We start from the raw sequence: 24,425 nt of genomic DNA, 5'->3' as shown, positions 1-24,425 counted from the left end.
CTAGCAATGGAAGATTTGCAAGTTCACTTGTGAGGAGCAAGCGCAGCAGTAAAGGCAAAGCGTCGTGGAACGGTTACACCGAAAGCCCAACGGGAACTTGCGGTAGTCACATTAGCTACCCCGAATACCCTTGTCTCTCCGCACTTTGAATACCCCACAATCTCCAAAGACAACCGGCGATGATGCGCATCCCGGCTGTTGATGGCTGGTTTGCGGGGAAGTCGCAGCCGGTGAGGAGACTAGGACACGATGCGCTCGAGTCAGGCAGCCCGGCGGTGCTCAGGTGACTGAGTGAAGATAGAACACATCAAGTCAAACTCTTCGACGACAGACTTCTTGACTTTGAGGTTGACAAGATCTTTCGAGAGAATTGATCCGACTGAAAGCCGTCGCGGCAAGCATGACGTCGGGCTGAGATGTGCCTGTTCTTGTCTCCAAATCGGGCGTAGTTGGCACAAGCATGGTGCCCTTGATCGCGGTGGTACTTGTCATGGAGAATCTTCCAGATGCGGTCAGATTCTTTCACGTGCCTCCAGGGATGGTGCAATAACAACTCGTATTTTACCGGCAATAGTGGCATGGTCTGCTGGGTAGGGGGAAGAAAGTTGGAAACGGACGATGGCTGGGTGATTTGAGCAGGGGAAAGCTGTTCGTGACATCGCAGAAATGATGTACCGAGGCAAAGTTACCACGCGCTCGAATCAAATTGCTCCCGACGTTACGATTTAGGCAAGTCGCCGCCCCGCAACGCGTCCAAACCTTTACTTAGAGTTCCTGTCACCAGGCAGCGCTCGGGCCGAAGCTGCGCGATGCTATCATCAGACCAAATGAAGTCTGAGTTATTTTCTCACAACCAAGAAAGCCTTGGAGCCTTGCCTGAAAGCTTTCCCCTGCCAGGTATACCCTTGATCGTAGCAAAGACACGCGAAAGATGGACAAGCCAGGCAGACCAAATGGGTCTTCTCATATCCAGTGATCAAGCACTTCACGTCCATACTTGAACAGGATCCTGCCTCTGAAGAGTGTCTCGAGTATTAATTTTCACTATCACGCAGTGCAACCACTTGTAAAGAGTCCAAGTGTGAGGTCAGATCGATAACGAAACAGTGGCATATAGCTAATGATAAGTCAAAAGCAACGGGCGTTCCCGTTCTTACTCACTTAAAATGATCGAGAGTGTCGTGGAATTGACAGAGCGTTAGAGGTGACCAGTAGCAGACAAGATGGTGATTTTTTTTGTCGAAGTCACTTGCCTGACTAGGAAGCTTTCGACGGAAAGCTATAAGAGCCGAAGGAGGACACAATGAAGAAGGAAGCCTTGTTCGCATTTTCTGAGAGGAAGTAGTTAAAAAGTGACATTGGAATGACTTCTGGTGAGGTGATGACACCACAGCCACACAAACATCTTCGCCATCGTTTCCATATTTATCAAGGGAAAGGGCCAACCAAATCCCATGAGACATCAACTAATCACAGTAACTTCCACTGTCACAACATCCACTGTCATAACATCCCCCTCCACAAGTGTCGAACGTAGTCATCATCAACCACGGTGTTGAATCGTATTTGTATGTCGAGTTCGATGGTCTATAAGCAACACTTCGTTCTCCCCGTCTAGCATGGTGAGCTTCCACCTTAGCTTTCTTTGCTTTGGCCTTCTTCAGCGCCTTTGCTTCTTTATTGATGGTGGCTTCTTGGCGTTGCTCTCGATTCTCGATCGGAAGGCGTTTCTTTGGATGGATCAAAGTCCTGAGGCTTTTAATCAGAGCTTTTAGCCTGAGAAAGCCTCGAGGCTCTTGGGTGATGGTTGCTTCAGGCGCCATGATGAAAATCGAAGGGGTTATTGAGAGCTTGAAATGAGTGGGTCTTGGAATAGAAGTTTCGGATAGATCTGTTTGATATGGCTCTAGAGTTCGGTCTACGATGAGGTAGACGAGATTTGATGACGTTTATGATGATGGTGAGATTGGTGATGAGGTTGACGAGTTCATGTTCAGTTGCTCGCCCTCTATGTCATTTTGTTTATAAGAAAGGTTGGCCATCGTTGAGTGATCCATCGACCATGTCATCACTTCGGCACGTCCGCTTGATGATGTCCAAAAGGTGCTTGACATTTCATCACCTGATGGTGATGTGATCAGTGAGTTTCTAGACATAGAGGTAGCGTAGTGATGTTGTTTGGCAATAGCCGATAGGTTCAGATCAACCCCAGCGTCACGGACATTTTGAAATCCTGGTATTAGATATGTTTCCGTAAAAAGAACAGGTGCTTTCGGCCACTGGACCTATGCATTATTCAACGCATGTTCCGAAGCCAGAAGATCGTATATTTCATGCTGAACTACCCAAGTGATCATCATGCTCATTGGGGAAAGTCGAGGATGTGGTGGTGCAGTGAAATTAATCAACTATCACATCATGTTAGCTCGAGGTCAGAGAGCGGAATTCAAATTATCACCACGATTTTCATGACTATTCTCAAGAGATAAACGATGTAGAAACATCCACGACGCTTTCTACCGAATTCATTGGTCTTAAGGTCGGTGGCGATCAGACTGGTATTATTACGCTGAGCTCTGATTGAAGGCATTGTTTCTACACAAGTAACAAGTAGCTAAGAGTTTCAAATCGCATCAAAAGTTTGTCTGTAGGAGTAGACATAATGGGAGTCTTGAGAGAAGATCAGGTAGACGAGATATGGGTGTTTGTTTACTTACTTTTGTGAGTGACGTAGGCCGTCTCGATTCAACACGCATCATGTGGCGAGAATCTGCCCGCGTTCATGTAGGTCATATGACCAAATACCATTCTAAGTGCTCCTCAAATACCGCGCGAAACTACGTGCACAGATTTTCAATCTTCAAGGTTCTTACTTCATTCATTGGACCAGCTACGTTGCGCGATGTACCCAAGGTCGGCGAACATGATCATTCCTCATTCAACGTCAAGCTAAATATGTGCGCAGCGACCACAGGCCGCAATATGAGATGATATGTACAAGAGTATCTGGCCAAAGGTTCCGACTTGAGAATAAGATACGGTCCAGGATTGATTTTGGGCCCCGAGGGACCCGTGTGGTTGCTCGGCGATGCCGTGCGGCTTGCGATGAATCGTAGAGGTATCTTATCCGGAGCAGGCACCTGCCTTGACGGGCTCGCAGCCACCGGCACATCCGGTGTACATCTGGCACGGGGTCTTGGCGTCGGTGCAGACGTTCTTGAGGGTGGCGGTGTCGCCGTAGTTGGAGTTGATGCCAACAACTTCGCCTCCGTTGCGGGCGGTAGTGCCCTCGACGTAGACGTTGCGCTTGCACTGACTGCTGCACTGATTTGGAGAGACTCAGGTCAGTATGATTCATTCCATAGATAATGAGACTAGACAGCAAAAAACCTACGTTGCCGCAAGAGCGATAGACCTTGCCGTAGCTACTTCAGTGTTAGTTTGGTTTCACCTAGATAGTACACGAAGATCACTCACTCATTCGCGTCTGTGTTACACGATTGTGGTTAGCTATTTGACTCAAGGAACTCAATAGGGCACTGCTTCAGAATAACTCACAGAAGTTGATAATGTTCACGGTGCCGCAACCGTTGTGTTGAACAATCTTATCGCTGGCCTTGTAGGCACCACCACCAATGATCCAGGTGTGGTCGCCAGCCTTATCGTTCTTCTGCATCGGGTGTCAACTATGCTATTCAAAGAGATTTTTTCACTGCTCAACTCATTACTTACAACAGTGATGGCATCCTCACAAACATCCTCAAACCATACAAACTCGAGAGTGCAAGGACCGTCGCAGTGAACGCCCTCCTTCTGGTTCTTGCCAATAATGGCATTCTTCAGAGTTGCGCCCTTGCGGAGAATGAAGACGGCATCAGCATCGCCTGGGTGGCTTTGTCAGTTCCCAACTAAGGCTTATCACGGTGTCAGACAGATAGCATACCTCCTTCACCACTGGTGCAAGCACCAGAACCACGGTCGAACCTAGCCCAACCACCGTCATAGACAGTGCCAGCGGGAACCTCAATGTACTTGCTGTTGGTCTTTGTGGAAGTCGCAGTGGGAACACCGCCCTCGTATCCGAGACAGGCAAGTGTGCTGGGTACAGCCGCCAGCAAAGCCACGATGCTAGCCTTGGAGAAGTACATGATGGCTAAAACCTGATTGATCACAATGCTGGAAGGCGGAGTTGTAGCCAATCGTGATGAGAATGTAATGTTCTTGCTCAGTGAAGCTTCTAAGACTCTACCCAAAATGACAACATCGGACGATGAGCTCGCGTTATATAGAAGACTCAAGACAATTCTTTTTTGTCCACTCTCGCAGATTCCGAGTCAAGACAAAACACAAGCTTAAGATATCACGCATAATCGATTGGTGGACTTATGGTGGAGGATCCTGACTCCTTGACGCCTCATGAACTGGATCCAAGATACTGTCCGAATCCTACGCTGAGAAGAACACACGATCAACAAAAACAGGAGATTCCATAGGCGATCCAATCATGTTCAAAAGTCGATGAGAAACCGTTGCGATTTCAAGGCTCAGAGATATGGCTGAGGGGGTAAGCCAAAGGGGCGCACGCGAAATAGGAAGGACTCTGGAGCTATTTCCCCTTCAATGGTAGTTTGTAGCTGCTGGCCCTTGTTTCGTGTGGTATTATAGAGCATTCAACTTGCGTTGCCAAGATCTAATCAGGATCCTGCCATGGCATTTTGTCAAAGGTCACATTATCTGCTTGATAGTGCCAAGAACAGCCATGTGGACGGAGAAATTGCCTACTACCGTGCGCCCCGGTCCGGGTCCCCGGTCCTGCAGATTTCCCCCAGTCAGAGCTCCTCAAAAACTGTTCCGTCCGGAGCCCTTTACTGGGGCCGTATCGCGGGCATGTCACCGCAACCCATCGGGGCACCCAGGAACCCCGCCATTGAGCAGCCTTTGGTGACTGGACCATCGCTCTCAAGCAGGGGCTTGTTCGCCTAAACTGCCCATATTGTAGTGTGGCGCCCGAACACTTGCATAGTGTGCCCAGTCATGAGAAATAGGTTAACTGCGAGGCGCAAGTTTCTTCTTTATCATCCATTATTGGGAGTTCTCAGACGTGAAGAAGCCATCAACCCAATGGTCCCAACTGTGGCGCTTGTTTCATGCACTCCGCTCGGGGTTGATAAGTGCCGGCAGATATTGGTTGCACCGACAGCGGGCCTGTAGAATTGGAGAATTGGCGCAGTCGCACGCAGACTGGCTTTCCGCCCTAAATTCATGAATAGAAGTTGTGCTAACTGCAAGCCAAGGCCGTCACTCACGCCACTCGCGCAACAAGGCCTTCCGCTCCTCCCAAGAGTACAGAAATGGGCAACAAATTGTCGGCTCCGTAGGTTAGTGGGCGTTAAAATAGGTAGAAAAACTTGTTCAACTTAGAAACAAAAGTTTCATGGAACTCCCAAAACCTCTCAGATGAGTTTGTTTGGGCATAAACCAGTCTTAGGTTTTGGAGCCGACCTGGAGAGGAAACGTCACGCCAAATGTCTTACGTTGAGATTTCTGAAGGTAACTTGACACAAGACGCACTTTTGTCACGAAGCAATATTGGTTGCTGCAGAACTTGAAAACAAGCCTGACTGAAAGCTGTGAAGCGAGTTGCGTGAGTGGTCAATCTTTCTTCTAGTATTCGTCTTTTAACAGTCTAGACATAGCGACATAGGGATGTCGGTCAAAGCCATATTGAATCCTTGATGCCTTGATTGTTGACACAATCTGTGCCTGAAATAAATTGTTTTTCACCTTGTTCGACCTATTCTTCGATGCACTCTCAAAACTGAAAAGGCCGTAAAGCAGTGCAGCATTGTCGTAAAGAGAGAAGAAGCAGGAGGCCGTATTAAAACTTTCACCTAATGACAACTTTGTAAACGCTCAAGTTCCTCAACTATTTTCTTCTTTACTTTGAGAAACTTGGCTGGCTTCTTGTGTCTCAGTTTTTGCATTTCCGTATGGCCGCTTGACTTTCGGTCAGATAATCACGCCATTGTACTCGGCTTACCTGATCATGCTGACATTGCACAACCTGTCGAAGGATGGCTGCGCTAAAGTGCGCCCTTCCAAAGTCCCAAAAATGACCTCGAATTACTAATATCAGCTTAATGAAGTGAAATTGTCGTTCTAAAAGCGACTGGGATTCAAAGACTTCATAATTCAAGGTTCCTGCCAAGCAAAGCTTGTTTCTTCGACCATGGCTTCCCACTACCCCCAAGGGTACCTAAACCAATTCCTACCAACCATCATGTCTCAGCAACCTACAAAGGTCAAGGCAGTCTTCTTCGACTTCATGGGAACTTGCCTTAACTGGCATGCCAGTGTAGTCAAAGCCTTACCCGCCACCATTCCAAAGGAAGAGGCGTCAAAGTTCGCGCTCGAATGGCGCAGACAATACTTTATCGAGATTGCAAACCGGCATGCGCAGGGTCTTGAGCCTGAGGATATTGACATTACGTTCGCGCGGGTCCTCGACAACCTGTTGGACCAGTCTCCCGTGTACGCCAGCCACTTCAGCCCCGAGATCAAGACCGAGTTGATAAAAGCATGGCACTCGCAGCCTGCCTGGCCCGAAGTTTCCAAGGCAATCGAGAGCCTGCGGAACGACCTCGGCCTTGAAGTGTTTGTGCATGCCAACGGCACGACTCGCTTGCAGCTTGACCTCGTCCGTTTTTCAGGGCTGAGCTTCAACATGCTCTTTTCCAGTCAGCTTCTGGGTGTCTACAAGCCTAGCCCCACTGCGTATGAAAAGGCATTGCAGCTTGTCAAGCTCAAGCCTGAGGAAGTGGTGTTGGTTGCAGCGCACGCATATGATTTGCGAGGGGCGCAGAAGGTTGGGTTGCGGACCATCTATGTTCATCGATGGACTGATGATGTCGATGAGGATATGGCAAAGGTTCGGTCCGAGTTTGATGTATTCCTGGAAGACATGACGGACTTGCCCAAGGCAGTCGGTAACTTGTGATTCAGGAGTCGGATATGCCCTTATACCTTCGCCTATATTATTTCTAACAACATTCAATAAACTCTCTCTATGTTTCTCAGCAAGAACGATGCTCAGTTCAGGTGAGAAAATATGAATTTGCTTGGTGCAGCTGCGACAGTTCTATCGGCCTTCACTGATAGAGGTGGTGTCCCTTAAACTGCTGGATTAGCGACAACATCCGCAATGACAGTGTCCAAATCCTCATCCTCTAGCCCCAAAGTCTTCATGGCAAAGTCATCGCGCTTCGTCCAGTTTGCATCTAATTGCCCGACAGCGAAGACAAGGTCCTCAATCGCCTCAGCGTCACCCGCATCGGCCTTGACCTTGTGTTCCGCGATGAAGCTCTCGGATTCGACCTTGTTGACAGTCCACTTGGCCCCCGTCGCCTTCTCCAAACTCTGAAGCAGCTCGTTCTGCGTGATGCAAAAGCTCTGAATGAAAAGCGTCTTATTCTTCGTCACCTCGGTAACGCCCAAGTTGAGAATACGCACGACAGCCTCCCCGACCCTCGGCAGTGTCGCGACAGAGGCCTTGATATCGCCGCCGTCAATGACGTCGATCTTCTTGGTGTCGAGGTATGCGTGCAAGAAACCCTCCTTGACACCCCAGTCGAAAAAGTGCCCGCAGACAATACCCGTCCACGCGAAATCCGGGTTCTTGTCCGCCAGTTCCTGCGCCTTTTGACGCACGGCGCGCTTCCAGCCGTACAGCGGGATGAGCTCCCTCGCGCGGGGGTTATCGGCGTCGATGCTGCCGAAGTCGGCGGGGATAAAGTGCTTCACGCCCGCCGCGGACGCCGCCTCGGCGATGCGCAGGTGCTGGTCGAGATCCCGCAGGCGGAAGCTGACGATGACGACTTCTTGGCCGGTAAATGCCTTTTTGAGACCCTCGTAGGAGAGGTCGTTGTCGATTTCAATGACTTGCACTTGGTCTGCGGGGTACGCGATGGTGCTCTTGGAGCCAGCGCGCTTCAAGGCGCTGAGCTTGAAGGATTTGGCGGCCACAAGGGAGTCTAGGATTTTGGCGCCTAGCGTGCCATTGGCGCCGACGAGGAGAACGGGTTTCGGTGCCATGTTCAAAGGTATGTTGTGTACGTTATTTCCGTAGTTGAACTTGAGAGAAGAATGGCCGCTTCTTTGTTTGTTTCGTTAATGATACTTCCGATATCAGATCAGGTACGCCGTACTCGAACTCAAGATGGACAGCTTGGGGGGACATTAGGCGACTTCAGCACTGACTCACGTCATTCAGCAGCTTTCGGGATAGCTTACCGAGTTCCTTCAGTCTGCCGTCGGGGTGGGGTCCGTAGGGGGCCGGTCTAGGCGGGACATTGAGCAGAACATCCGCTGGTGTCTTCCTAACAGAGAAGGTTATCGCGGTTCTTAGCGTTCGCAGCCAAGTTCTGTTAGTGCTCGGTGTACTCAACCTCATCTCACGCAAGACCCCTCATTGACGACCCCAACGGGGTTAAAGATGTCCAAATCGGGACCCTCCCGGCTCCGGGCAACGTAAGATCCACTCACGCCGGGCCGGAGGACGCAGTTAAAGATCATTGACGTTGAGATCTAAGTCGTCGCGACTTCGCGTTTATATACTCTGCTTTGAAAGATGCCCAGGGGTTTTTGGCGCCATTTTCCACATGGTTGCCCCGCAATCTAACCATCTGTCGTATAAAACTCTCCGTCAAGCCTAACTCCGGGCGCGTTGGCTAGGGCTGAAGTTGTCTCAGGCCAGAAACATGCTGCTATGCGGAGGCAATAAAAGGGCTTGAAGTCTACTTGTTTTCTGGACACCTTCTTATTGTTCTACATACAGTCCCCTTATACCAATAATCCAAGTCGTCTGAAGTACATCATCAGCCATGTCTTCCAAGCGTATCGTCCTTATCACCGGAGCCAACACCGGTATTGGCTATGAAACAGTCAAGATCCTGCTGCAATCCGACAGGGCATACCACATCATTGTTGGATCAAGGTCACTCGAAAAGGGCGATTCTGCCCTTGCTGAACTCACAAAGGAGTTCCCATCCACTGCAAGCTCGTTGGAGGTCATCCAAGTGGATGTAGCCGATGATGATTCAATCATTGGCGCTTTCAAGAGTATCAAAGAAAAGCATGGGCTGCTCGATGTCCTGATTAACAACGCTGGTACGTCTACATCCCAGGAGAATCACGAACCTAGAATAAGTCTGACAGATAACTTGTAGGCGCCTCTCATGATTTCGGGCCTCACAATTACAACCCCGAGGACATCAAAGCTATTCGCCAGAATATGAACAAGTCATACGACGTCAACACATCCGGAACACACGTCATGACCCACGCCTTTGCCCCTCTTCTTATCAAATCCTCCGACCCTCGTCTTCTCTTCATTACCAGCGGACTGTCCACTCTCAATGGCATTGAAAGCGCCGGCCTGCTCCCATTCCAGCCAGGGACCGTAACGGCTGCCGGCTGGCCCAAGCCTTATACCCCTCAAGCCGGGTACCGGTCTAGTAAGACCGCGCTGAACATGGTCATGCAGAACTGGCACTGGCTTCTCAAGGCAGACGGGGTCAAGGTGTGGTGCATCTCCCCAGGTTTCCTGGCTACGGGGTTGGGAGGAAATCCCGATGCGCTGAAGAAGATGGGCGCGGGTGCGCCGAGTCAGGGAGCCAGGCTGATTCAACAGGTTGTTGAGGGTGAACGGGACGCTGACGTTGGCAAGGTTGTGAACAAGGACGGTATCCAACCTTGGTAGCCGGACAAGTTGGCTGGTAACAGAGACTCAGGGTCTGAAAATCATATTATATAAGCAAGACTTCTTTCTAGAGAACTCTAGGAATGTTTTGACATGAGAATCAGTACGCCAGCCAAAGATCGGCATACTAACGTTGATTTTATCACTTGTAGTCGTTCTCCTCCCAAGCAAGTTGATCTACAATCTGCTCGACCCGCTACAGCGGTCGCGGCGGCTCGAAGTAGTCGCTGTCCATTGCTTCAGCGATCCAATGGTTATCTTCCCGAGTCTCTTTGCGGAAGAATGCTCCAACGACAGCGTCCTCTGCATCTTCGAGATATTCGAACTCTGCCGTGCCCGCTGACGGCCGCCATATCTTGATGCCATGGCCGTGCAGTCTCATGTAGGTCAAGTGCTTGCACTTTGCGGCGACGATCTCTGGCTTGAGGTATTCCACTTTCTTAAATCTTTGAAGGGGGTCTCCCCCGTGCCCTCTGTTGGTTTTGAACTTGGGGTACTCTATGGAAAGCTTTTTTAAGCCCTCCATGTTCGCAAGGATGTCAATCAGGCCGTAAGGTGCCACCGTGGTGTCGATAGTGAAGCCGATGGAGGTGATCCAGTGGCAGGACTCTAGGACTTTGAACATGTCCCAGTTGTCAGGTGCATCCTTTCCGTTTCCAATCCAGGTCTGTGGTATGATGAGCTCTTTAACTCTCAGGATCATCTCATTGTCGAGCATGCTGGAGATGCCTTTCTCGTAGTTTGGGTCGAAGATGAATGTTTGAGGGTCCACGCGGAGACTGAGTTGGCTTGCGTATTCTTCGTCGAGCTCTTCAAAGCAATTCTCTATGCCTGCTTCCCATGCCCCGATGGTGAGTTGGCGGAGATTCGGCAATGTGCTCGGGTCAATGGCGTAGAATGCGAGCTCCGGGGCATCCGGTGGGCTATTCCCTCGCATGACGGCACTCTGGTTGAAGAGTCGCAATTCTTGCAAATGGTTTAAGTCGGTTAGTTTGTCGAGATAATCAAACCCGCCATCCTCGTCTTCGCAAAGAAGGACGGGATAGTATGATTTGAGAGATTTGAGGCGGAGGGGAGGGTGACCAAGATCTCCATAGCGATTTCCCAAATTCATGAGAAAGTCGTAAAGCTCATCACGATCGTCTACATTAGCAAAGCTATCCGCCGTTGGTCGAGAAAGAGACAGGCTCAAATCAGTGAGCTTCGGGGAGGAACCCAGGATACAGGCTATGGTTTCTATCCACTTTGGGATAGGCCCCTGCAGCCCAGTTAGGTGAAGTCCGGTCAGGCCGGAAAAGACGTTGAAGTCGGCGATGCTGTACTTCAAGTCATCGGGAACAGGCATGATGGGCTGCGGGTCTCGCCAAGAGTCATCGTCGCGACAGTACCTGCCAGCGCCGGGCTCATGTGGGTGGGCTTCCAAATCGAAGGAGATGTCTTCCAAGTTGGGGCAGCAGTGCTTTAGCGCCTTCAAGGTTGCGGAGGAGAGGAAGAATTCTCCGTCTTCCAAGCTTAAAACGGCCGTTAGCGTGTAATTCTACAGGTTTGAGGGTACTGCCTTGAGTGCTAAAGGTGTGACGAACACAAATCTCTTGACATTTGGGGTGTTTGCCAACAGTCGTCTGAGCTGGGAGTTGCAATTTCGAATATGATCGTCAAGTTCCATCTCATGGCTGTTCCATTCGAAGCCCTTGGGTCGGAAGTGGATGACTTTCATGTGGCGGGTTTCTGGGGATTCCTTGACAAGCCATTTCTGTGGAGGGTCGTCCTTGACAAAGTGATTGTAGCCCAGATAGACCTCGGCGTACAGGAACTCACTGAAAGCATCTCGGAATGCCTTGTTGACGCGACACAAAGCCCTCAGTGTCTTTTTGTTGGTCGCCTATTGTTATTAAAGGGTACTGGTAGTTAGACCACATCCGAAAGAGGTTCTCCATGTTTAGGTTCGAAATGTTGACTTGCAAGGTATTGTCCGATGATACGCAACAACTCTGGCGCGAGCAACACCATACTGGCCAGTTTCACGTGCTTATGAGTTCGCTTTCGTAAATGAAAAGACGTCCGAACTGTTTTCAGTCGTAAAATGAAGGAAGTTATTGGAGTTATTCGCAGATGATGTTGAGGGAGGAGGATTGTCGCGTCTGGATGACATGGCTTGCAAAGTACACCACATGTCCAAGTTACGTAAGGTGAGGTCGTGTATGTGGGTTTTATTGTGTAAACTCAAAAGGCGACTGGGAGATTGCTTTTCGACAATCACTTCTAAAAAAAGAAAGCCAATTCAGGATATCACTTTCCCAGTATCTGTTAAAATGTCTGCTCCTGGAATACTCGGTTGATGTGTTTACAACCCCTTTTTCGGTGACTCTCCATGTCGAAGATACATCGCAAGGTACCTTCAGTCTGATGACGGGAGTCTCTGCGGCAGGTACGCAGCATAAGTAAGGTACCTGGAGGTTGTGGTCGGCAAGAAGCGCCAGGGAGGCACAGCGGGGCAGGTGCATTTTTAGCGGAGGAAGGCACGGAGTGGCAGGCAATTAACTACTAAGGTACCTAGGGGACGACCTTCCGCCAGTCCGCCAACCACCAGCCAACGTATCTGCAAATTCACCACACCCAACACCATTCGTTTGCAATACGGAAGACCCAACTCTTGGTCAACATCAATTTGAACGGTATTATTGCCAACGTATCTACCCGTACAATGACATTTCTCACGGACGTTTTCCACCTTGAACCTGCCCCGGGCCACGAGCACACGCACACCGTCATCCTCCTCCATGGCAGAGGCAGTGACGGCAAAGAATTTGCAGATGAGTTCTTTGAATGCGAAGTCTCGGAACACCTGGCACGAATCCTGGACGATGGCCCTGAACAGCCCAACAACCCCCTGGACGACACACCAGCGCCACCACCCCCTCGAACCCTCCAAGCCCTGTACCCAACCTTCAAATGGGTCTTCCCCAGCGCACCGTCGATCCCATCTAAACGTTTCAAAACAGACATGACCCAATGGTTTGATATGTGGTCTACAGAGAACCCAAACGAGCAAGAAGAATTGCAAGAACCGAGCCTGTCTGAAAGCATCGACTTCATCAACCGCCTCATCGACCGGGAATCCCACGCGGTGTCACCTGACAAAATCTTCCTCGGCGGCATCAGCCAGGGATTTGCGACAGCTGTTGCGGCCTACTTGACAGGTTGTAAAGCCTTGGGCGGCCTTATTGGCTACGCTAGCTGGGCCTACCCAGGCCTTTCACCATACCAAGTCACAACCGGTCCTTTCGCCAGTGATGATGGCAAGTGGAAGATAAAGTGTGGTGATGTGAACTACCAGATGGCACGCACGCCAATTTTCCTTTCCCACGCTCGCGACGACCCAACGGTTCCGGTGAAGAACGGAAGAGCCCTATGCAAGGCCCTACACAACATTGGCTTGAAAGAAGTTCAATGGCACGAATACGAATATGGCGGCCACTGGATCACCGAGCCTGATAACATAGATCAGCTGGTCTACTTTATTCATCGCAATATGGGCCTCCTGGAAGATGACTCAAGATGAAGGGTGGGCTGGTCAAGGGAGATGATGTTGTAGAGGGACGGAGAGTAGAAAAGTCTTGGTTTGGAAACCAGCGAACAGCGACATGCTCCAGGCCTTTATAACCCGGAATCAGTGCACAGTTTGGAGCAGGAAGCGTATCAAATGTTATATTATAGGTAATTCGTAATCGACAACTTGTAGCAAAACGAGCAGAACGTACGGAACAAGGGTATTGAAAGGAGATGTCTGTGTGAAGCCAAGCAGAAACATGGTGAGAAGTGAAAGCAAAACAACAGCCTAAGGTAGTGGTGATTAGTAGGTGACCGTTGCAACTTTGGCAACATATTTGTCGTCTCCATTCTTTTGCAAGATGTTGTCAAACATCCACTTGCCAACGTCTTCACGGGCAATGCTGTACCCAATGGCCAGTTCCTCAACACCCTTGACGGGGTCCTCGACGCCCACCCGGACTGTGCCCGCGGGCTGCTCCTTTCCGTTGGTCAGGAAGCTGGCACGCACCACCGTCCAGGCTTCACCACTCGCGAAGAGGAGTTCCTCCATGGCTTTCTTGTCCATGTGCGGGGTGTGCAAGAGGCCCTTGTAGAGAGGCTGAATGACAAGAGGCGTGTCTCTGCCAAACTTGGAAATGCCAGTGCTGCTGAGCCCAATGACGCGCGGCCGTCCAGAGACGCCCTTTTCGGTGCGCAGCTTCTTGATAGCGTCGAGCAAGACGGTCATGCCCTTTTCGCAGACGTTGACGTCCTCGAGGTTCATCTTGCGCAGCTCGAACCAGGCGCCGATGGAGGATACGACAGCGTCGACGAAGCGGGTTGCGTCAAGGGGCGAGACGACGCATCGGGCAATCACGTCAGCGTCGTGGGCGTTGCCTTGTTCGATGCGGAGGTTGGGGTACTTTTCGGACGGGAGGACGGAGGTCAGCTTGGACGGGGTGCGGCACAGGGCGATGCACGTGAAGCCGGCGTCGAGGGAGCGGCGCAGAGCTGAGAGTCCGCAGCCGCCAGTGGCTCCAAGGAAGAGAATGGTCTTTGCGGAAGACATGATCGTCGAGTGATCCGTGACGTGCCGTGTAAGCGCCTAGGTGATGGGGTTTCGGGACGGAACCGAGTACGGATGCGAGAGGTGAGACCGAGTGCGGGATGGCGGATCGGGGCCGGGGGCTTGTTGGTAGATCGGTTCCACTGAGGTGTTTGAGATCGAGAAGAGATGAAAAGAAGATTCTTTGTGTCCTAGAAGGTGAGACTGATTTGGTGAGAGATGAGAGTAGTGATATAGAATGATGACCAAGTCTTCATATTGAACTTGGGAAGCGAGAACTCCATCGCCTTTTATCCTACCAGAAGTCCGCGTGAATACCGCTTGGGGGCCTCGAAGGACACGATTGCGATGCAAAGTCCGTAAGCCACATGGGGCCGTGAGAGCGCATAGTTAGGCCGAATCACCGTGTGTGGTGCATGTATGGCTTACATGTTGGTAGGCGACAGCGTTGAAGGAATCAAGCCCAGCCGTCACAATGCTTGTTTTGGGGTGAGAGAATGCTACCCAAAGAGGCCACACGGCTATGGGGCTGGAATACCTACGGTTGGAAGGTTCCTCCGCTCAAACTGGGGGCGTCCAGTCAGAATGCTCTGATAGACATAGTGGGTCAAGCCACATTTTGCTTATCGGAGTTTGCGGGCCTTGAAGTGGATCTTGGATGTGGGTCTTTGCACGGGATCCGACCCATGTGGCTTGACGCTAGTCTTAGTCCAGTTAGGTCACGGACTGGCAGGGCCGCCTGGTTGGGAGGCAGCGGGTCGACTCGCATTCCAAATCCGGCTGGTGAGAGGTCCATCATCAACATCCAATGCTCTTCAACTGACATCTTCAACTGACATCTTCAACTGACATCTTCAACTGACATCTTCCACCCTCTCAGTCTCCATCACCGAAACCCTGCGCCTCCCAAGATGAAGCTTTCCCTGTTTGCTGCGGCCAACACACTTTTCGAAGAGTGGCCATAGTTCACCAACACAGACCATCGTATCCGAACCTACGTCTATTCACCCTGTCGTCTTCCTCAGTGACTGACCATACTTGACCAACTCTGACTTCCATCACCAGAGTGTATTCTCGAATCCGTGCACATTTGACGCATCATGAAGTTCTGCTCGTCTTTGCAATGCAACACCACCTATGCGACTCGAGATGGCACATGTCGACCCGACTTGCCACGTCCCACTACTGTCCCCGACTTACACTCAGCCAGCAGACCCCGTCGCCTCCCTCACGCGAATGGATCGTACAGAACTGAATCGGGCAATTGGCTTCGAGCTCACCGATCACTCCCTGATCTATAACGACTTTGCTACCCACCATCGAGACAAGCAAGTCCCTGCAGCATCTCGCTGCTCACTTCCCCAACCCAACTCAACAGCACAGACTGTGACGTTTCGGCGTGGCATTGGTGGGAGCGCCGAACACTTGACTACAACCAAAGAGAGGGCACTCAGCCCGCAGAAGAGCCCGCACGACTAATCCCCCAGTTGAGAGATGGCACCATGTCGCTTCCGTTTGAGTTTCGTCCGATTCCATCACCCAACTTTCATTCGCACTCTGCCTTTCCACAGTCCAAGGCTTCAAGGCAGTGCCCGGACAACAAGGAACGCACCTGGAAAGTTCTTTTCGGATTGAGCATGTTTGTGGCCCTTACTAGTGGCCGTTGTGCCGTTCGAATCACAAGCGTAGACAAAGCAAAAGGGAACCACCCTCGGCCAGATAAACCCATGTTGCAGGCCAGGCCCATGCCGTTTCGTAGATCTCTGACGCGGGTCCCAAGCTTGTCGATGAGAACTCTCCGTCGTATTAAGATCGCGGCATGCCGCTGCACAGTCATCTCGTCGTAGCCTTGACAGACGTCGTCAACGCCAAGGGACTCGGACAGATCGAAGAGAGCCTCTCTACTACACAACTAGGCACTCGCGCCGTCCAGCATTCTCTAATCCAAAAATGCTCGTGGGAAGGTCGGTTCCGGAACTCATCCTCGTGAGGTCTATGGTCATATACTTTCAGTACCTCGGGTTTCTCTGCTTCCTCTACTTTTGGTTCATATTCGCCCTCGCTGGTGTACCCGGCATCGCTCATCCCATATCCATCCTCATCGAAGTCATTGGCATCGTCGAAATCGTCTTTTATTTTGCCTGGTTCGTACCGTATCGCCGTCGTCTACAGAAACCCGGCCTACAACCAGAGCCTCTGAACCAGGAAGAACGCCGGCGGTTCTTCTACCAGGGACTGGATCACGCACCAGATATCGAGCAGTATATCCGAAAATGGCACTGTAACGCCCAGCTCGGCGATATTCGCAGGGAGAATGTCAAAGACTGGCTGATGTGGGCATTGTTCGACAAGCAAGGCAACCCGCAAGAGCATGACGAAGAACTCGAGGAGTACATTGCGGAAACCGAAGAGCGGGCTGGAGTCAATATCAAGAGAGGCTTTGGAGACGCAACACCGATGCGACTCAGTTTTGATTCCATCACAATCACCCACCGGAGCCTGATGTATTACCTTGTAAGTGTCTCTGTAGTCAACATTATCCTCAGCTTAGCCGGAGTTGGAGACTAACGCATTCAAAAGACTACTGGCACCCTCGACTTCTTCGCAACCCTTGTCCTCTTTATCAGAGGCTTCAAATTCTACCGTCAACCACGCAACACCTTCTTCTCCGTCTTCCCATGGCGGCCCATGACCCTCTTCTCACCCAACGAGTCTGCCGACCCGAAGCTAAGCTACTTCTGCCGCCCGCACACGTCGGAGACCAAGCGTCCCATCCTCTTCATGCACGGCGTCGGCGTCGGCATGCTCCCGTATCTACTATGGCTCTGGAGCATTCCCAAGGACGTCGGCGTGCTCTGCATCGAGATTCTCCCTGTCTCCTCGCGTATTTGCCCCCCTCTGCAGACGACCAAGGAGCTCGTCGACGGCATAGACGCCATCATCAAACAGCAAAACTATAATGACTTTGTCTTTGTTGGAAACTCCTTTGGCACGCTCTTCGTTTCTCCGCTGCTACAAAGACCCGACATCGCGACAAAGATCAACTCCATCGTTCTCATCGACCCCGTGTCACTGCTCCTCCACCTCCCCGCCGTAGCCTACAACTTCACGCGGCGCACACCGAAATGGGGCAACGAATGGGAAATCTGGTTCGTCGCCACAGATCCTATGGTTGCACACACCCTTGCCCGCCGTTTCCGTTGGCAAGACTTTATCCTATGGACGCCCCAGCTACAGGGAAAGCGCACCACCGTCGTCCTCGGCGGCGAGGACTGCGTCACCGACCCAGATGCCGTGGCGAGCTACGTCTACTTTGGCGATCTCAACTACACGCGGCACGACAAGCCCGAGTGGGCGACGACGCCTCAGAGATGGAGCGGGAAAGGAGAGCTGGAGCTCATGTACCTGGCCGGCATGGATCACGGCCAGGCCTTTTTGAGCATCAAGCATATGCCGCAGATTGGTAACGTTGTAATAGCCTATACGCACCTTAGCGGGGTCATGGACTCGAGGCAAGCGGATGTCGCCAAGGAGGAAGAACAGAACCAGATTTGAGACGGTGTGATGATTTATGAGGCGTTTTTCGGTTACTCCTGGATGGGCAGGCTACGTGCGTTCTTCTTGCGACGTGGCTGAGGAGTGGATGGTCTGGGAACCTGCCCTCATCTTTATTATTTTGCAACATGTATTATGTTTGACCCTCTTCCTCTCTTTTATATCGCTGTCTCTGATTACCCTGTGACCTTTGGAATGTTAGTATGATGCTAGCCTCATAGCATCAGATGTAAGGATATCTGATCAAAACCCGTGATGGCGTTTCCGCTTCGCAACCTATGACCACATTTGAACCTCGACAAATCCTTTACATTATCACAGTCACCACATCCAGATTTCATCATCAGTTAATCATATTCGTCCCACGGCAAGAGCCCCGTCTTCTGATAGCCAGGAATATGCGGCTGCAACGGCGCACAACACTCAATCCTAACCCCCTTCCTCCCAAGCCTATCAACCTCCACCAACCTCACGCGCACAGGAACCTCATGCCTCTTGACCTGAGCGAACCCTCTACTCCTCCAATTCCGTGCAACATCTCCCTCGACTTGGACCTTGACCTCCACATCCGTCTCAACAAACTGATCCAGCCCACCAGACACGGCAAACTGCGTATCCCCCCACAGCACATCAACCTCCAAATCAGCCTGCGCCTCACAAGCATGACACCACACCTTCCACTCCCCATCCACCCTCCTCCACCCGACAACAACATCCACTTGAATCCGCGCGTTCGTCAGCGACTCAAACCGCAACCCAGCAAGCACCGGCTCAAAATACGGGTTCCCCGTCCTCAAAATCCCCAAACTCGGCACCCACGGCCCCGTGGGATATGAATCGACAACCCGATACGCCTCCCGGGCGCCACCCGCCTTCCAACCCGCCTTGAGGATAGAAATATCCGGTAAAACATACGCCGGGCTCCGTTTGACGAAAACAGTCTTGTAGCTTCCCCGCCCCGGCCTCGTCGAATCCGGCGCCGGGATCACCGTGCAGACACTCCCCGTCCGGACCCGGGCGTACTGGTTCCCCGACAACTTCCTCAGCATGATGCGCGGGCACTGATCCCCGTTCTCGCCCTGGATAGCGCAGTCCAAAACAGCGTAAAAGTCGTCCGCCGCGCTGCCGTCATCACCCCCTTGGTCATCGTCCACGGGCTCAAGGTACATGGAAATCCTAATCCCCTGGTTCGTAAGCTGGATCGGCTGCTGCCCCGTCGTCCCGAACGCCGGCAACGGGCGAAGGTACTGAAACTGGGAAAACTCAACCGGCGACGGAGCGAGCAGGCCGCTGAGGATATGTTGGTCAAACGCCGCCTCCTGCGTAGACGTCTCGTAGTTGCTGTGCCACGCGAAAATGGAATGGTCTCCCGTATCCTGGAGTATGGCCTCCTGCAGCCGCGCAAAAGCCTTCATCCCCTCGCCGTACAGCAGCGGCATGTTGACGCCAAAGATGCCCATAAGGCTGTAGGCCAGGTCCTCCTTGCGGGTCGTGACTCTCGACGAGGCCCAGTGCATGCGCTCGGCGACGCTCGACGACTCCAGGGGAACAGTCTTGTTCAGGATGTCGAGACTGATTCCCGTGACGTTTGCGAGCGCGGGACCGAGTGACTCGTCGAGTTTGGAGCCAACAAGATGCCAGTTCTTGTCGTAAAAGTCGACGTTGTCGGGGGCGATGAGCTCCTGGAGCGTCCAGCCACGAGTAAACCATCGGCATTCGCGCAGCGCCAGTTCCAACGGAGCAGTCATACCTGGCTGCTGGTATATCGAGTAGTCCAAGTCGGAGAGGTAGACGTAGCAAATACTAGCCTGCTCGTACCAGTTGAACATGGAGTTGATGGCCTCGGACAATTCGGCGCTGCTCGTCTTGTCGATGCAGCACGTATCGATCCAGATGTAGTCGTACCCCTGACTTTGAGCAAATCGGCAGGCTCCCGTGATCTTGGGGTATCCGGCCATCAGTGTGATGTCCTTCTGGGCATCGTGCACATCTTGCAATGTAACCTCCTCTGCTCCCCACGTATGGGAGAGAATAGCAAAGTCTGGCGCATTGTCTCCTTCGTAGATGACGAAGTTCCCAAGTGGCTGTGACCCGTGGGCAGTTTCCAAGAGTCTCATTGTCTCTCTGTGTTTGTACTACACAGGACATGACTGGGCCGATGCGGAGGTGAAGGCAGGTTGCTGGCGGTGTTCCTGGTGGCCACTAATGCAGCTTAGGTCCCCGCAGGCCCTAGATAGATTAACTGTCTTTGGGATCCATTAGAGCAACCCTGGCACTTTTCGATACTATTTGCCAGGGTCAACACCCGCCGAAATACTAAACCTACGGGTGTGGATGCTCTGTAGGCCGATTGAGTCGTGTGTCGGGCAAAGTATGGTATGCGGTGTAAGTCTAAATCTTACTTGAGAGCCGTTGTTCCTGGTACGCAAGGTGAAGAGAAAATCCCAGTATTATTGTTCATGAGGTATCTCGAATATAAATGTTGCAACTTGATTCGGTATCGTACAATCACGCCTTGGGAGCATCAGTCAGTGGCACATATCGAACCCCAAATAGCTTCTCCTTCACAACGGACCCGTCCTCCTTCTTGTCAATGGCCCAAACGTATTGATCGTAGCCGTTGTCATCCTCGACAGGAATAAACATCCTGCCCAAAGTTAGCATTCCGCGTCAGATAAAAGCGTTCGCCCAGCTAACCTGCCAGGCGCCCGTAGCTGGTCCACCAACTCCTGGTGAAGCTCCACCGCGGCAGCACCAACATGGATGGCATCCCACCCCGTGGAATCACCCGTCTCCCCGCCCCGCGGCGCCTCCACCCAGCCCTTCCGTCCGTCACCGACCCGGAACTTGACCTTGCCGCTATCCAAGAGTGCCCTCCCCTCGGCACTTTTGGCCATATTGGTCTCGCCCATGTCTTTGAGCGCCTGGATATGCTCCAGCCCGACAACGAGCCCTTTATCACCCACGAGCTCGGCAAGCAGGTGCGTCAAGTATCCCGATCCCGAACCGACATCCAGCACCCGCGGCGCGGGCCTAGTTTCGGAGGGCAGGATGTGCGGGAGGAGAGACTCGGTGGCACTGGCGTGCATGTGAGGTGCCGAGATGGTGGCCTCATGGCCTATGGACTGGGGCGAGTCTTCGTACGGTGCAGCGGGAGCGTAGTGTGCCCGGTCAACCTAGGCAGCAGGTCAGAGATGCTCTGGCAGTGACAGTGGTTGAAGATACCTTGAGAAAGGCGTCTTTGACTCGTTGGTCTTTGATGAGGCCATGCCGCCACATGTTCTCGACCAGGTCTTTGTTTGTCGCGCCGGAGCTTCGCCAGGCCATCTTGAAGTTGGGGGCGGGGGTTTGGTGTAGAAAGCGAGGGGTCTGTCGTCGTGTTGAGCTCGGGAGAAGCTTGAGAGCTCTCCGGACTGAAGGGCGTCTGGTATTCGTTGTGGCGGGTGCTCTGCTTGGGTTGAAATGGTGGACTGTTGGTTTGCGTTATCTAGTAAGGCAAGCGAAGAGTTCTCTCGGAAGAGGGCATGCGAGATGATGTTGTTAAAGGAAGGAAATTGAGTGTGTTGTAAACATCAGAGGTGACTATCACAGGTGACGGTGATTCAGTTCCATTTCCAGCACGAGATATCCACCTCAGCATGTCTTGAACCGCTACAACTTGAGCTATGTACAGCGCCTGTTATGGCGCGAATGCGGTGGAGGTGGGTTGATCCCCCGCGCTCTCAAACCTTGTCGATAAGCGACCCAGGGAGTTCAGACTGCCCGGGCAAGTGGGAGCTCACAAGGTAACCTGGAAACTCTCTCACTGACCCCGCCTACTAAGCGGATCATCCCGCTGCAAGCACTAAAAGACGTCGCTTTCGTTTGCGCCATCTTGAATTCTAGGATCATCATGTGCCTAAGCCTGGAAGAATAGGATTTCGTTATCACGGTTGTGTGAGTGAGGAACAGACACGAACGGATAGAATGTACCCAAGAAAAACCTCAGTATTGATGCCGAGAATGAAAGCTGCTGCTGTGCTTCCTATGTAGATTACCCTGCTCCCATTTCCGTTCCCGTAAAACACCCAAGACCCACTGGACGACGCAAAGAAAAGGCGCGAGATGCCAAATGTCGTAGACTCGTGGCCCAGACCAATAACCACTTTGTGACACGAAAAAATAACCCACTGCGCTTCGTCACGCTGTGACACACGAAAACGCCAATGCTATACCACTCTCTCGGACGACTCGCCATCTGCGATAATGGGCACAGGCAGTCCACGGTCGGGGCTCTGCAAGACGAGCTGCTCGTGGCGCCGTGCCTTGAGGTAGTCGCTAACAGACCTAATGAGGACGAACCATCCAACAACCATCAGAATGTACGCAATCCACTCTTGTCCGGTTATGTCCGAAACACCGCCGCCGCCCTCTCCCGTTACCGCGTTGGGGTCGAAGCTGTGCGAGTTGGGGTCCGGTGGTGCCGCGTATCCGTCTTGGCCGTTCATCTTGGGCGGGTGGTCGCCCTCTGTTGTGCCCTTCATGTAGAAACCGTACTGAATTAACGTGATGCCCAGGCCGGCGCGGGACCCGTTCTTGGCCGCGTGAGTCGAGTGGAGGAGGTATGTGAGGATAAAGCCGACAACCTGGAAGGACATGGAAATCATGCCGTTCCAGACAAAACTGAAGAGAGATCCGACGGGCATCCCATCAATGTAGACCTCGTCGGGTCCGCCGAGGCCTGGAGCCAGGATAGTCGTCTCCCAGTATGGGGGTGCCGCATCCGCAGCGGCTTGCTCATATGTCTAGAGACTGGTTAGTACATCGTGTTCTTGGGCAACGTATGCCGTCTTTCCGCATGCAAGACATGGATAGTGACAGTGGGGATTGAACATACCGGTGGTTGCTCCTCCTTCGTCTCGCCTCCCCGCTCAGGCTTCGCCGTCAGGTTGGAAAAGACGCCCTCATTCTGGATACCGCTGCCGTAGATGCGGAAGGGCGTCGTAGGTCCGCCTGCTGCCGATGCAGTGGTAGGAGGAAGCTGGGTGACCTGCCTATCGGGCTGGGGTCTTGACTCGGAGGAAACGGTGCGGGATGTGTCGCGGGAGGTCAGGGTGGAGTCGGCGCGGACTAATCTTTGCCTGTCGTCGGCGTCGTCATCGCTTTCGTCGCCATCGGTATCGAATGCGTCGGCAAGGGTAGAGTCGACTCCGTGGGCGGCACGATCGCGCGATGATGCTCTCGAGTGAAAGGACGGGGGCGGAGAGTTTGGCACTGTTTGCGCGTGACTTGGCGGTGCGGAGTTGGGGCTATTGAAGTCGTCCTCGTCCTGGGCGTTTACCTGGAAAGAGTACACTGTCAGCGAACCATGGAGAAAAGGGGAAATGAATGGTGTCTGGTTTGGGACACAACATACCCGCTCATAACGTCCAGCCATCTTGACGAATGTTGTGTAATGTTGTTTGTTTTCTCTTTCTCTCTATTCTGTTGTCTTGAAACCGTAGGACTCGGGGCGCCCCTTTCGCCACCGGGGGAGAAGACGGCTAGCGCAGCGTCGTAGGTAATTGGGGGGAAGAGGCGTTGGAGGTAAGGAGAAGTCGGGGAATACGGAGGCGGTTATTCGAAAGGAACCAGGCGAAAAACGAAAAGAAAAAAGGCGAGGAAGTGTTTCGCGAGGATCGTAGGAGAAATCGGAGGGGTGAGGCGACAAAAAGGAACGGCGATGGCGGTGTTGTGCTGAAGAAAAAAAAAAGGGTGTTGGTTCGGAGGAAAAGAGGACTACGCCATCAACGTTGGCTCGGTTTGTCTGCGGTGATGAACGTCGGAGAGTCAGTCCAGGCGTAACTTGGGAGGAGTACGCTGTAAGATAGTGTAGGTACCTAGGTAGTGAACGAAGTACGAATACAGGAGGTCAGGAGTGTCGGGATTGTCGCACGACCCGGGCGCTGTCTGTCGCTGGTTCGCTTCGCTTCGCCTCGTCTCGCTGCGGTGAAGTGGATTACCTAAGATACGGCTCTAACGCTAGAAAGCCCCTGTGGCAGTGGAGGTGGAGACGGTTCTCAGTATCGCAGCCATCGCTGGTAGGGGGGGTTACGTATACGTACTCGTACCTTACCCGCGGGAATGTGCTGGAACAAATTGAGACTGAGGGGGGCACGGGGGGTCAATTCTGTGTTGCTCCGAGTCCGCTGCCACAGTGGTGACTGCCAACGGCTGCCTCTTGGGTGGCCTGAGTGGCTGACAAAGACAACCGGGGAATAAGGTGCCTACGGTGCCGTACCTTATAATGCCTCAGGCCAGAGTCATGCGCATAAGGTAAGCCAGCTCACCAAGGTAGCCCCATATGCATACTGTGTACGTAGTGGATGCCCCACTCTCTTCGGCCCATCGGGACCCCCTGACCACTCGAGATCTTTTGCTCCAATCACAGTCCTCTGAGTAATCCACCCAATGTCATTCACGTCTTTGGCGATTTCATCTCCACTCTGACCAGTCCCGCAAGCGCCGATGCAGCGCAGTCCCTTAGCTCCGACGAAA

The 24,425-nt window shown here is 52.4% G+C and overlaps 12 protein-coding genes across 12 annotated transcripts; 5 read left to right on the top strand and 7 right to left on the bottom strand.

Moving 5' to 3' along the window:
• Window positions 1-3,123: 3,123 nt before the first annotated feature.
• CPAR01_06786 (pectate lyase F) lies at window positions 3,124-4,148 on the bottom strand (the record flags this gene model as incomplete). The annotated part of the gene is made up of 6 exons (XM_060491057.1): window positions 3,124-3,324; window positions 3,395-3,425; window positions 3,478-3,487; window positions 3,559-3,670; window positions 3,733-3,884; window positions 3,944-4,148. The coding sequence occupies 6 exons, from the start codon at window positions 4,146-4,148 to the stop codon at window positions 3,124-3,126; spliced, it is 711 nt and encodes a 236-aa protein (XP_060349931.1).
• Window positions 4,149-4,552: 404 nt separating this feature from the next.
• CPAR01_06785 (uncharacterized protein) lies at window positions 4,553-4,983 on the top strand (the record flags this gene model as incomplete). Its single annotated transcript, XM_060491056.1, has 2 exons — window positions 4,553-4,564; window positions 4,699-4,983. The coding sequence occupies 2 exons, from the start codon at window positions 4,553-4,555 to the stop codon at window positions 4,981-4,983; spliced, it is 297 nt and encodes a 98-aa protein (XP_060349930.1).
• A 1,297-nt stretch (window positions 4,984-6,280) lies between these two features.
• CPAR01_06784 (haloacid dehalogenase) lies at window positions 6,281-6,997 on the top strand (the record flags this gene model as incomplete). The annotated part of the gene is made up of 1 exon (XM_060491055.1): window positions 6,281-6,997. The coding sequence occupies one exon, from the start codon at window positions 6,281-6,283 to the stop codon at window positions 6,995-6,997; it is 717 nt and encodes a 238-aa protein (XP_060349929.1).
• Window positions 6,998-7,170: 173 nt separating this feature from the next.
• Window positions 7,171-8,091, bottom strand: CPAR01_06783 (NmrA-like family protein; the record flags this gene model as incomplete). The annotated part of the gene is made up of 1 exon (XM_060491054.1): window positions 7,171-8,091. One exon carries the CDS (start codon window positions 8,089-8,091, stop codon window positions 7,171-7,173), a length of 921 nt encoding a protein of 306 aa, XP_060349928.1.
• Window positions 8,092-8,879: 788 nt separating this feature from the next.
• CPAR01_06782 (short-chain dehydrogenase) lies at window positions 8,880-9,757 on the top strand (the record flags this gene model as incomplete). The annotated part of the gene is made up of 2 exons (XM_060491053.1): window positions 8,880-9,165; window positions 9,225-9,757. 2 exons carry the CDS (start codon window positions 8,880-8,882, stop codon window positions 9,755-9,757), a joined length of 819 nt encoding a protein of 272 aa, XP_060349927.1.
• Window positions 9,758-9,953: 196 nt separating this feature from the next.
• On the bottom strand, window positions 9,954-11,639 carry CPAR01_06781 (uncharacterized protein; the record flags this gene model as incomplete). The annotated part of the gene is made up of 2 exons (XM_060491052.1): window positions 9,954-11,268; window positions 11,341-11,639. Coding segments are annotated over 2 exons (1,614 nt in total), but the record flags the coding sequence as incomplete, so codon positions are not given.
• Window positions 11,640-12,461: 822 nt separating this feature from the next.
• On the top strand, window positions 12,462-13,319 carry CPAR01_06780 (phospholipase/Carboxylesterase; the record flags this gene model as incomplete). The annotated part of the gene is made up of 1 exon (XM_060491051.1): window positions 12,462-13,319. One exon carries the CDS (start codon window positions 12,462-12,464, stop codon window positions 13,317-13,319), a length of 858 nt encoding a protein of 285 aa, XP_060349925.1.
• A 291-nt stretch (window positions 13,320-13,610) lies between these two features.
• CPAR01_06779 (uncharacterized protein) lies at window positions 13,611-14,357 on the bottom strand (the record flags this gene model as incomplete). The annotated part of the gene is made up of 1 exon (XM_060491050.1): window positions 13,611-14,357. The coding sequence occupies one exon, from the start codon at window positions 14,355-14,357 to the stop codon at window positions 13,611-13,613; it is 747 nt and encodes a 248-aa protein (XP_060349924.1).
• A 1,947-nt stretch (window positions 14,358-16,304) lies between these two features.
• On the top strand, window positions 16,305-17,909 carry CPAR01_06778 (uncharacterized protein; the record flags this gene model as incomplete). The annotated part of the gene is made up of 2 exons (XM_060491049.1): window positions 16,305-16,868; window positions 16,935-17,909. 2 exons carry the CDS (start codon window positions 16,305-16,307, stop codon window positions 17,907-17,909), a joined length of 1,539 nt encoding a protein of 512 aa, XP_060349923.1.
• Window positions 17,910-18,256: 347 nt separating this feature from the next.
• On the bottom strand, window positions 18,257-20,026 carry CPAR01_06777 (uncharacterized protein; the record flags this gene model as incomplete). Its single annotated transcript, XM_060491048.1, has 1 exon — window positions 18,257-20,026. The coding sequence occupies one exon, from the start codon at window positions 20,024-20,026 to the stop codon at window positions 18,257-18,259; it is 1,770 nt and encodes a 589-aa protein (XP_060349922.1).
• Window positions 20,027-20,417: 391 nt separating this feature from the next.
• On the bottom strand, window positions 20,418-21,377 carry CPAR01_06776 (protein-L-isoaspartate O-methyltransferase; the record flags this gene model as incomplete). The annotated part of the gene is made up of 3 exons (XM_060491047.1): window positions 20,418-20,556; window positions 20,607-21,085; window positions 21,135-21,377. Coding segments are annotated over 3 exons (861 nt in total), but the record flags the coding sequence as incomplete, so codon positions are not given.
• Window positions 21,378-22,117: 740 nt separating this feature from the next.
• On the bottom strand, window positions 22,118-23,325 carry CPAR01_06775 (uncharacterized protein; the record flags this gene model as incomplete). The annotated part of the gene is made up of 3 exons (XM_060491046.1): window positions 22,118-22,693; window positions 22,786-23,229; window positions 23,305-23,325. 3 exons carry the CDS (start codon window positions 23,323-23,325, stop codon window positions 22,118-22,120), a joined length of 1,041 nt encoding a protein of 346 aa, XP_060349920.1.
• Window positions 23,326-24,425: the final 1,100 nt, after the last annotated feature.

The sequence above is a fragment of the Colletotrichum paranaense genome, assembly GCF_030867605.1.
Source record: "Colletotrichum paranaense strain IMI 384185 chromosome Unknown Scaffold_5.1, whole genome shotgun sequence".
Lineage (NCBI taxonomy): Eukaryota > Fungi > Ascomycota > Sordariomycetes > Glomerellales > Glomerellaceae > Colletotrichum > Colletotrichum paranaense.
Note: the sequence above shows the minus strand (reverse complement) of the source record. Positions and strands in the feature narration are given on the sequence as shown.